General features: G+C 42.6%; 1 protein-coding gene across 1 annotated transcript in view; it reads right to left on the minus strand.

Annotated features, from left to right (window-relative positions):
- The window catches only part of rfc5 (replication factor C (activator 1) 5), a 47,462-nt gene that overhangs the window by 15,875 nt on the left and 19,482 nt on the right, over positions 1 to 12,105 (minus strand). Inside the window, exons 3-5 of the mRNA XM_080208416.1 lie at positions 10,256 to 10,392; positions 5,121 to 5,200; positions 815 to 888 (exon numbers count right to left, since the gene is read on the minus strand). Coding sequence (XP_080064542.1) covers positions 815 to 888; positions 5,121 to 5,200; positions 10,256 to 10,392 — 291 coding nt within the window. The remainder of the gene's footprint in view (positions 1 to 814; positions 889 to 5,120; positions 5,201 to 10,255; positions 10,393 to 12,105) is intronic.

Raw genomic sequence — 12,105 nt, forward strand, 5'->3', positions numbered from 1 at the left:
CGAGTTTGGAATGTAGGGAAACAGTACATGTAGTAGTGGGCAATATAACTTTTTTGACTGGATTTAGACACAAAGAAAATATTCCTTCATCAGCTTTAAAAGTAACTTGCTATTTTAAATACGCTATAACATCCAATCATCAATTTTTTTTTACAAGATTTAATACAAACATATTGCTAATTAAAGCTTATAGTGCATGGTAGACAACAATGTGAATTTTCAATGATTTCAGTTCCACTTAAATAGTTCATGAAGGCATGCAGTATATTTGGAAGCATCTAAGGCCACCTCTGCATTTTTAACATCCAGACTTGTAGCTAAAAATAAGCAGCTTGGGGGCAGTGTGATACAGAGCGTGCAGTTGCCACTAGGGAAGAAAACAAGCAAAGTAACCTGACATGGAGGGTAACCAAACTGGAATGAAAAAGCCATAGTAGAACTTATTTCTGTATTCAAATTCTAGTTCATGAAATGCAGAGATAGGGACCCGTGCATTAATTGTCAGAGATTAGCGTGCAAGGGGAGGTGAGACAAGATTTAAAACAAGGAACAAATATTAAAAGAGAAAAGGATGATATGTGCTGTATTGTGTGTTCAAAGTCCTCCCTTCCTGCCCTCTTGCAATGCTTTAAACCCCACATTTCTAGATAGTTTACCAGAGGTTATTAAAACACAGCCTCACACGGTTACCCTTACGGCAAACAGGTGAAAATATGAACATATATCACAGCCCCAACAATGCTCGTCCTAAATGTATGGTAAAAAGAAGAAAACTGGGAAACAGGCCAATTATTCCAATAAAATCAGCTCTTACCTCTTCTGAGAGCATTCTGAGCATCTTGAGTCATGGCATCTGCCTCATCTAGGATAACAAGCTTGAAACCTTTTCTGAAAGAATATTAAAATAATTGAATCTTTTCTTGTGAATGATTCAAGGCTGATAGCACTCAATAGCCAATGAGTGGGACTAACACTGTAAACATTCTGTATTAAGTTTCACAAGAGAAGATTATGGAACTACAGAAAGTGTGCAGAAGCTGCCTTAAAATAATAAATAGTTGCTGGATTACAAAAATGAAAATGTAAATAACCTTAATCAGCAAAGAATTGGCCGTGTTTCACTTGAACCTGAACAGAGTGTGTCAGTATGTTGTTCAAACTTTGCACAACAATTAGGTCCATCAAGATTGAAAAGTTTTACCAACATTCCTCTCCTTTCCAAGCCCAGAAAAATTATGTACAACCTGGTTGATATCAATTAAGAGCAGACGGTCAAACCTGGGACAATATGATGTGATCTACAGTATATCATAAATACACTAATTTCTGCCCGACACTGACCCATACAGATCAGGTAGGCCACAGGTTTGATCCTTTGCTGCAAAAGTGTGGGCAGCAACTTCCAAGATCCCCAGTGAGGGCCGGATTTGGGGATATATTCAAGAAATGCACAGGAGAAGCTCTTTTGGAACTTCACTGGCAGAAGTTTGCACGGCAGTGGGCCAGAAGGACGGCATGGTGGCACAGTGGTTAGCACTGTTGCCTCACAGCACCAGGGACCTACTCATCCAACCTGTCCCGACATCCCTGCCCCTAATTTTGATATCCAATCCCGATCTCCAACTCCCCACCCATCACTTACCTCAGATTCATACCGCCCCCGGCCTGTCAATTTCATTGGACATTTAAACTTAAATGGTGTTCAGCAGCTAGTTCTGCGTCCTCCTTTAATTTACCACTTCTGCCATCAATACTGAGCCTTAGAGACAACTGCATTGCCCGGATTTTGCCTGGATCTTCTCTGATGGCCAGGGGAGACAGGCACAGAAGAAATTTCACAGGAGCAATGAGATACAGAGTGGCAATCCAATGCCAATTGCCACTCCGAGGAAGTTACTGCCATATATCAACCAGACTAGCTTATGTTTTTTTTTGAGTACATGACCCAAAACAATCAAAATTGTTTTCGGGCGGCACGGTAGCGAGCACTGTTGCCCCACAGCATCAAGGACCTGGGTTCAATTCCCAGCTCAGGTCACTGTCTGTATGGAGTTTGCACAGTAAGAAGTCTGACAACACCAAGTCTAAGTCCAACCGATTTATTTGATAGTAAACTCACAAGCTTTCGAGGTTTCCCCCTTCGTCAGGTGAATGAAGATGTCTCGAGTTTGCACATTCTCCCTGTGTCTGCGTGTGTTTCATCTGGGTGCTCCGGTTCCCTCCCACAGTCTAAAGATGTGCGGATTAGGTAGATTGGCCATGCAAAAATCGCTCCTTACTGTACTGAGATGTGTAGGTTAGAAGGATTGGCGGGGTAAATGTGTGGGGTAGCAGGGAAATGGCCTGGGTGGGATTGTTGTGGTGCAGACTCGATAGGCCAAATGGCCTCTTTCTGTATTGTAGGGTTTCTATGATTCTATGAAAATAGTCACACAACTTAAGAAAAAAGGAGAAATCTAAAAGCAAGTTGAGTCAGGAAACCTAAAATTCCTAGGTTTTCTCCCAATTTTAAAGTGTAGCCTTGTTCTAATAAATTCATTAAGTGGCCTGAAGCAAAGCGAGATAAGGTCAGGGCTCAATGACTGATAAGACAAAGGGAAATAATAACTTTCAACACAAATGAACCGCAACGAACTGCACGGCAGCACAATCATTAACACTGCTGTCTGACAGGACTAAGACCCGGGTCCAATTACTGGCTTGGGTTACTGTCTGTGCAGATCTACACATTCTCCCTGCATCTGCGTTGGTTTCCTCCAGGTGCTCCGGTTTCCTCCCACAGTCCAAAAGATGTGCTGGTTAGGTGCACTGGCCATGCTAAGTTCTCCCTCAGTGTACCTGAACAGATGTTGGAGTACGACAACTAGGGATTTTCACAGTAACCTCATTTAATGTTAATGTAAGCCTACTTGTGACACTAATAATAAACGTAAAACTATTTACTATATCATTCATAGGCTAATGAAAAATTACATGACTGCTCAATGGCAGACCCACTGCAATTAGTTACGGCTTTTCAAGTAAGCGGCATTTGAACTGACACCCACTGAAGATACGTCTCACCATTTGGCACATATTATAAAACTAAAGATGTAACAAAAAGACATCTTGGGTAGAGTTTTTGCTGCTAATACAGTATATGGGTGATATCAGCTAAATCAGCACAGAAGAAAAGGGAATTTTAAATGTAATGAGTTTTCTACTAGGTTAAGGTTTACTTCAGCCAGCCCAGGCTCTGCCCAAAAACATGTCCTGTCCCTGGTCAAAGTTACAAGATTCTGCTGGTTGAGGGAAGGCTCCTCAAATTGCAGGTACCTCATTCACAGGCATGCTTTACAAGTTTTTTTTTTCAACTGCCAAATATCTAATTTAACAAAGTGTAGTTCCTTGAAAAAGTAACTTTCAAAGATCGTGAATCACATTGAGATACACACTTAATAAAAATGCTTATTGTAGTGATAAACCCATTTTCAGTTGTGAATTAAACTGCATCCAGTTACCATTCTTAAATGCATAACTGAATACCGCTAATGGAAAGAAATGAAACCAATTACATTTACTGCACTGGGGTTTTAAGTTTGTGATTTTGTCAATTAATTTTATCTTAAACTGTCACATAACCAGAAATTTGGTTTGTTCTCACTGGAGTGACGGAAATTGAGGAGAGACCTGATAGAAGTCTACAAGATTATGAGAGGCATGGATGGAGTGGATACTCAGAAGTTTTTTCCAGGGTGGAAGAGTCAATTACTAGGGGGGCATAGGTTTAAGGTGCGAGGGGCAAGGTGTAAAAGAGATGTACGAGGCAGTTTTTTTTTTTACACAGAGTAGTGGGTGCCTGGAACTCATTGCCGGGGGACGTAGTGGAAGCTGATACGATAGTGACTTTTAAGGGGCATCTTGACAAGTACACGAATGAGATGGGAATAGAGGGATATGGTCTCCAGGAGTATAGGGGGTCTAAGTCGGGCAGCATGGTCAGTGCTGGCTTGGAGGGCCGAAGGGCCTGTTCCAGTGCTGTAATTTTCTTTGTTCTTTGTTCTAACCAGCTAAGACTTCATCTGTGTTTATGTGGTGTTGCAGTTATGAATGGAAAAAGTAAATCTTCAGACAACAATTCCATCTTGCAAGAATACAATTCCACTGGAGATCCCACAGTTGTTCAGTGAATAAATGCACCACATAGTGAGATTCAGATTCAGTACAATCCAATTCTGATCTTTGGAGAGGTGATGGCCTAGTGGTATCATCGCTGAACTGTTAATCCAGAAACTCAGCTAATGTTCTGGGGATCTGGGTTCAAATCTTTGCCATGCTGGAATTTGAATTAAAATAAAAATATCTGGAATTAAGAATCTATTGTTAACCATGAAACCATTGTCGATTGCCAGAAAAACCCATCTCCTTTAGGGAAGAAAATCTGCCTACATGTGACTCGAGTCATAGTTATGTGGTTGACTCTCAACTGCCCTGGGGAAACTAGGATGGTAAAAAGTCTGACAACACCAGGTTTTAGTCCAACCGATTTATTTGATAATAGACTCACAAGCTTTGGACTAAAACCTGGTGTTGTCAGACTTTTTACTGTGTTTACGCCAGTCCAACGCCGGCATACCCACATCGAAACTAGGATGGGCAATAAATGCTGGTCAGCCACCGAGGCCCATTTCCCACAAATGAATGAATTACTTTGTATTGACTTACTAAATTCAGATAGGACTGTGGGGGTACTATAACTGTTATCAAAACTAAAATATCTTTTTAAATCAGGGTTCCTGAATATAATACTGACTTCTGCTGGAAGCATGCATGTTGATGTTGGGCAAGGGCAAGATTCAATCATTTAGGACCCAATAAAATGAATAATCAGACATAATTAAACTCAGTGACTAGACCTACACATGAAAAATGCCCGCTGAAGCACATGTTATTGGACCACTGACACCATAGTCTCACTGTTAGGAAAAGAGATAAGGAGCTATGTTAAAAAGCTCAGCCAAAGTTACATGCTGTTCTTTGAGTCACCTGACGATAATCAGGATTATCAGCACCTTACAACTGATGTAACAAAGTTTGTAAATAAACCTTTTCTTATGAGCTGACATCATTATGGTGCTTACTTGAAAATCGTCCTGGTACTGGCAAAATTCAGGATAGGTCCACGTACGATGTCAATACCTCGATCATCTGAGGCATTCAACTACAAAGAAAAATGAGTAATAACAGTTTTAAATGGCCTCATGGCAAATAAATTATATTCCTTTTAACTGGCATGTAGATACACTATCTCTTAAGCGACCCTGATGTTGGCAAGATTGAATAAAATTGATAAACTAACTGTACCCAAAAAAAGTACCATCTTTAGGTCATTATTCTATTATCAAAGAAACACTAATTTTCCTAATTACTGCTGCAATTTGACTTTAACTAAATCACTGCAACTGGGCCAATCTTACCACTGAAATTGCAGTAAACTAGAATATGAAACTTTTGAACTGTGAAAAACACCCACTGATTACAATGTTACATAGCTCAAAGATTTTTCTGTAGAAACAATGAGGCATTTGTGGCTTGTCGCTGGGAACAATTTCAACAGCACACAAGCATATTAATATACTGGCTCAAGTACAATTGTTCCTCAAAACAATGCAAAGGCAGCCCTCAACTTTACAACATTCAAGATGGCACGTATGGCATTTATGAATCTGCATTCTGTTTTGGCTTTATCATGCCAAGTTTGACCGTACAACTTTGAGTCACCCGTCTTTTATATTTTTTGGCTGCAAGCAAACGTGTGGAGGCGGAGAATTGTCCCTTCGATTTTGTGGTAAAAATTTGGCCTTACACTTTAGAGGCAAGGAGATAGAGACAAACAGGATGGTAGATGGACAGGGAATAGTGGAGAGAAAGATGCAGTGTTCTGTGTCTTGGTTTTGAAAGACTAGTTTAGACAGAAACTACACTGGTGCTGCTGGCATATTTACTTGTTCTCATGCTTTCACACTAGGTTCATCTCCTAGCATATCTATGTGGCTTAATTTTCTACTAACTTATTGGCTAACAAATAGGTTCAGATAAGTTACCACCAAGCAGGTACCAGAAACAACCTGAAGGACTGGACATTAACATGTGTTCATGAACAAAATCACTCATTTTCAACACAGTATCAATGAGAAAATTGGGGTTCTGACTTAACATGTTTCAACTTATGGCACAGTTATGTCAGAATCATAGAAACCCTACAGTGGAGAGAGGCCATTTGACCCATCGAGTCTGCACCAACCACAATCCCATCCAGGCTTTATCCCCATATCCCTACATATTTACCCGCTAATCCCTCTAAGCTACGCATTTTGGGACACTAAGGGGTAATTTAGCACGGCCAATCAACCTAACCCACACATCTTTGAACTCTGGAAGTCCGAGGACTGCCTGGACCAACAAGTTAGATATACTTAATGTTATCATGCTGTCCCTATGGATTTTCTATTGAACTGAAGAAATTATTACACATTTCTACTATCAAATTTTCTGACTCAGAAACGGCACAGTGGTCAGCACTGCTGCCTCACAGTTCCAGGGACCTGAGTTTGATTCTGGGCTTGGGTCACTACCTGTGCGGAGTTTGAATGTTCTCCCAGTGTCCGTGTGGTTTCCTCTGGGTGCTCCAGTTTCCTCCCACAGTCTGGAAGATGCGCTGGTTAGATACATTGAGTGAGAATTTAGCATGGCCAGAGTACCTGAACAAGTGCCGGAGGGTGGCGACTAGGGGATTTTTGCAGTAACTTCATTGCAGTGTTAATATAAACCTATTGGACACTAATAAATATACTTTAAATTTTTGTTATGGAAAGCACTTGTACCAACTGTACACATTACATTAGATTAAGTAAGAGTGTTTAATACATGTATAGGCTTATTATTAACAGGGTCAGAGGTATTTTCATGTGTTTCTTGGCTATACTGGCTTCCTAGCCTTTACTGACAGCACACTATCAATTTTGATCACTCTCAGAAATTAAACATGTGAACGAAAACAGAAGTGGCAATTCTGAACACATTTTGTACAAATAATCAATTTTTATTCCAATTTTGGAATTGCACAAAATAATCAGTCTTGAGACTTTTACACATATGTGGATTCAAAGGTTGGAACAGATCAAGGATCTCTGATTTAAGTGTACGAGCAGTTAATGTAATTAAAGCGATAATTAAAATTTCATACACTTGGGGTTGAAAACTATTATCAGACAAATAGGATTTTTTCTACGGATAAGACAATCCTTGATGTTAAACAAGGTACAGTTTAAAATCTGGTATCCCTTTTCACCTAGGTCTTACTTGAATTATTAAAATCCTATCTACTTGTCTTATTTTAAACAAATGGTCTGCACTAAAAATACTCTTGCGGCCACTGATTTAAATGCATAAATCAGGTTGATTTCTCTCTTATCTACTCTTCTTGAATGTCTTGGCTCATGCATTGTTTTATTAGCACTCCTCCAATATCTTGCCATGGCCATTTATCGTATCCAAGTCTAGCTAGCATATATTGGCAAACATTTGGATCATCAAGAACGTTACAGTGAGCTCAAACCAATTGTCAACAAATTTTCAGACAAGAAAGAAACTGTCTGATCATTACCCTTTCCCAACCCACCACACAAGCTTAGGTCACTTGTAATGTTTCCGGTCCTTCCCAACACCATGTTAAAGTCCAACAGGCTTATCTGGAATCACGAGCTTTCGCAGCACTGCTCTTTCACCCACCCCACCCCAGTCCAACGCCAGCACCTCCACACCATGGCTTCCCAAATTAATTACTAGATCTGTTTTGATGTGGAGCATGACCTAAGGAAGAACATCTCATCTGAAATGAAAGTCAAAAAGTTATTGGGGCCAATTCTTGTTGGGAGATGCTAAAGCAGCTCAGTGGGCTGGGAGACTTAAGCAGAGGCCATACAGTAGGCTTCCCACTGGACACCACGGCCTCCACGCATCTCGTGCCGTCAGATCTGCACCAGAAATTTGCACAGCACTGTGTAAATTATGCAAATGGTGATTAAAATGTAATTAGCGGGCCCAGGACTGAAGTCTCCAGGCCTGCTAACCTGTCCCCCCGCCAGGAGTGTTTGACTCCAGTAGGGTTTGCAATGGCTCCCCACTAACAAGGATCTGGTAGCCTAACCCTGCTGGAGTGAAGTGGAAGTCTAACGCCGGTATCTCCACATCATGACAGAGGGAAGGAGAGACATGGAAGCCCCCTTGGGGAGGTTGGGGGTAAGGGGTGGTGCACTCTGGGCATCCCCCCTGGCACTGCTGAAGAGGAAAGTGCCCACCTGGCATCAGGCAGTGCCAAGGTGGGCAGAGCCTATAAGGGGGGAGATCAGTGGGGCTGGGGGATCCCGCTGCCACTTGGCAGTGAACATAAGAAATAGGAGCAGGAGTAGGCCAACTAGCCCTTCGAGCCTGCCCCGCCATTCAATAAGATCATGGCTGATCTGTCGTGGCTCAGTTCCACATTCCCGCCCTCTCCCCATAACCCTTAATCCCCTCTCTTATCAAAAACCCATCAACTCGCGTCTTAAAAATATTTAGCGAGGTAGCCTCCACCACTTCAATGGGCAGAGAATTCCAGAGATTCACCATCCTTTGAGTGAAGAAGTTCCTCCTCAACTCTGTTCTAAACTGCCCCCCCTTTATCTTGAGGCTGTGCCCCCTAGTCCTACTATCCTTTCTGAGCGGGAAGAGTCTCTCCACCTCTATCCTATCCATCCCATTCATCATCTTATACGTCTCAATGAGATCTCCCCTCATTCTTCTAAACTCTAACGAGTACAAGCCTAATTTATTCAGCCTTTCCTCATAGCTCAACCCCCTCATCTCCGGCATCAGCCTAGTAAATCTCCTCAGCACTCCCTCCAAGGCCAAAATATCCTTGCGTAAGTACGGCGCCCAAAACTGCACACAGTACTCCAGCTGCAGCCTCACCAATGCCCTATACAGCTGCAGCAAGACCTCCCTACTTTTATATTCAATCCCCCTCGCTATGAAGGCCAGCATCCCATTCGCCTTCCTGACCACCTGCAAGCTGGGTTTTTGCAACTCATGCACAAGGACCCCGAGGTCCCTCTGCACCGTCGCCTGCTGCAGTTTTTCTCCACGTAAGTAATAATCCTTCCTACCATTATTCCTACCAAAGTGGACCACCTCGCACTTGCCAACATTAAATTCCATTTGCCATTTCCTGGCCCATTCGCCCAGCCTATCTAGATCCTTCTGTAGACTCTCCCCACCCTCCGCACAATTTGCCTTTCCACCAATTTTGGTGTCATCAGCAAATTTCGACACCCTACACTCGGTTCCCTCCTCCAGATCATCTAGTGACAGAGGGAAGGAGGCCAACGATCTGGCCACTGGGGTGGGGAGAAAAAAAAGAATCAAGACTGGCGTGTGTGTGTGTGTGTGTGTGTGTGTGTGTGTGTGTGTGTGTGTGTGCGCGCGCGCGCGCGCGCGTGCGAGAGAGAGAAGAACGACGACGTTTTGGGGCCCAAGGTGGACCTGGGGGAGGGAATCAAGGCTGGCCGGGCACATCCAGGAGGACAACAATCAGGAAGCCGGCAGTGCGCCCTGTACAGTAGCATGTGCCGATCTCAGCACTGACAGATCAGCGCACGCGCAGTAGCCTGCTCAGCGCTATGCTACCAGCCTCTCGGGTGGGAATTGCATCGCCCCCTGATTTTTAGTGACATTCGTGCTAGTGCAGTCTGCAGTGCACAGAATGTGGGAGATTCATTTCGAAAATCCCGCTGAAAGAAAGCAACATGATTTACTCCAGTTTTTATGCAAATTCAACACTTTGAATATTTTTGGAAGAATAGTTCTTACTAACTTTCAGCGCAATGTAGCGCCAAACATACTGTTTTGGTTTGTTTCATCGGCAGTTAGAATTAGTGCATGCTTTGTTTTACAGTTTCCATTTTTGTTAAAGATTGCTAACCCTTCTGATTGCTCCAGATCTCCTGGGTGACATGTGATCAAAGGGGCAAGCATGGAACCTGCTCCTTGGGCTGACTAATGCTGCTGTAAGGTCATGATAGCGGTCCTGAGACAACCTGGTAACTCCCACCCCTCCTCTCGAAATAAAATATGTCCCTGCTTTAATGACTGCCGATGGATAATTAGAACCACATTCCACTGCATGGTGTAATGTCGCATTGTAGTATTTTAGGAGTCAGGAAGGGTCAGCTGTTACCTCTAAAACCATCGAGTTTAGCTCTTTGTCCTTATACAGGCATTTGGCACAGGCCAAAATAGTAGATGTTTTCCCAGTTCCAGGCGGCCCATAGAACAGCAGGTGAGGGAATCGGTCTTCATTGATAAACCGCTGAACTGAAATGAAGCAAATCCAAAAGATGTTAGTCAGATCAGCCAGTTCAAATGAAAGGCCATTGTCCTGAAACATTAACTTTGTTTCACTCTCCACAAGTGCTACCCAGCTAATCGAGTGCAGTATTTTCTGTTTCTATTTCACAATGCGTCACTGTTAACTGAGTAATACCAATTCCTGTTAATGGGACTGGTAAGAAGCTGATATCTAACAGGTAACATAAGGCCAACTAGTTAAATAGTTCAAAACATTTTGAAAGTGGTTTTAGCAACTCTCCTAGTACATCACTAGTAATGTTTTGGTTATTTACATTATAATTCCCAAATAACTCTAAGCCACAAAAATCTGTTTTGACCCAGAACTACAACAATTCCCCTCCTCCATAAGCAGACAGCCTCTTTTATTAATCGGGAAAATTCCCAGTTCTGCAAACCAGACTCCAAAGAAGTTACTCCGGGTGGTCTAATTTTTGTCCTGGGAGCAGGCATTAGGAGTCAGAGGCACTGGTCCCAGAAGAGGCCTGTAGGCAGCCACAAGGGCTGCCATGTGTAGAAGAGGGTTGTGCAAAATGCAAGGCTTTATCCCAGGTGTTTAAAAAAAATCCCTCACCATCCTACCCAAGCCCATTCATGCCAACCCATGGTTATTCACCATCCCCCGATTCTTTATAGGCCTTATGCAAATTTATCTCATAGTACAAACCTCATGACTCTTTATAGCTCATATGCTGACTTAGTGCCATTCCATGTCCCCCCACCATCCATTATCTTTACCCTCATTCCAAAAAAAAAAAGCAGGACAGGACAAACCCAACTCAGCCAATTACTATCTCACCAATCTATTCTTGACCATCAGCACCTTGATGGAAGGAATCATCTGTATCAAGTGATGCTAACTCAGAAACAACCTCCTCACTGGCATTCAGTTTGGGTTACGCCAGGGTCACTTAGCTCCTGATATTATTAGGGTCTTAGTCCAAATGTGGACAAAAGAGTTGAATGCCAGAGGTGAGGTGAGAGTGACTGCCCTTAACATCAAGATATTTGACTGAGTGTGGCATCATGGAGCTCTAGAAAAATTAAAGTCAATGGGAATCAGGGGATAAACTCTCCACTAGTTGGAGTCATACCTAGCACAAAAGAAGACAGTTGTTGAAGGTCAATCATGTCAGTCCCAAGATATCACTGCCAAGGGTAGTATCCTAGTCCAGCTATCTTCTTTTGGAGAGTCGGTGCAGATATAATGGGTCAAATGGCCTCCTTCTGCACTGTAGGGATTCAATTAATGATCTTGAGGAATGTAAGTGCTACCATTACAAACATAAAAGCATGTAGAAGATCCTGCTTTATATCAATCTGCACGCACACACTAAAAAAAACCAATCACTGGCTGATTCCTTTCGCTAGACACAAAGGTTAGATAATACACAACTGGGTGTACAAGATGGATTGCAGAATCTCTCCAAAGTTCCTCCAACAGCACCTTCCAAATGTGTGATCTCTACCAACCAGGAGGACAAGGACAACAGATACATGGGAAGACCACCACTAGCAAGTTCCCCATCAAGCTACATGCCATCCTGATATACAACTATATCTTCTCTGCTGCTGGACCAAAATCCTGGAACTCCCTCCCTAACAACACTGTGGGGATACTTAGCCCGTATGGGCTGAAGCAGCTCAAACAGTCAACTTCTCAAGGGAATTAGGGATGGA

The sequence above is a fragment of the Carcharhinus amblyrhynchos genome, chromosome 20 (genome assembly GCF_965287045.1).
Source record: "Carcharhinus amblyrhynchos chromosome 20, sCarAmb.v2.hapA, whole genome shotgun sequence".
NCBI lineage: Eukaryota > Metazoa > Chordata > Chondrichthyes > Carcharhiniformes > Carcharhinidae > Carcharhinus > Carcharhinus amblyrhynchos.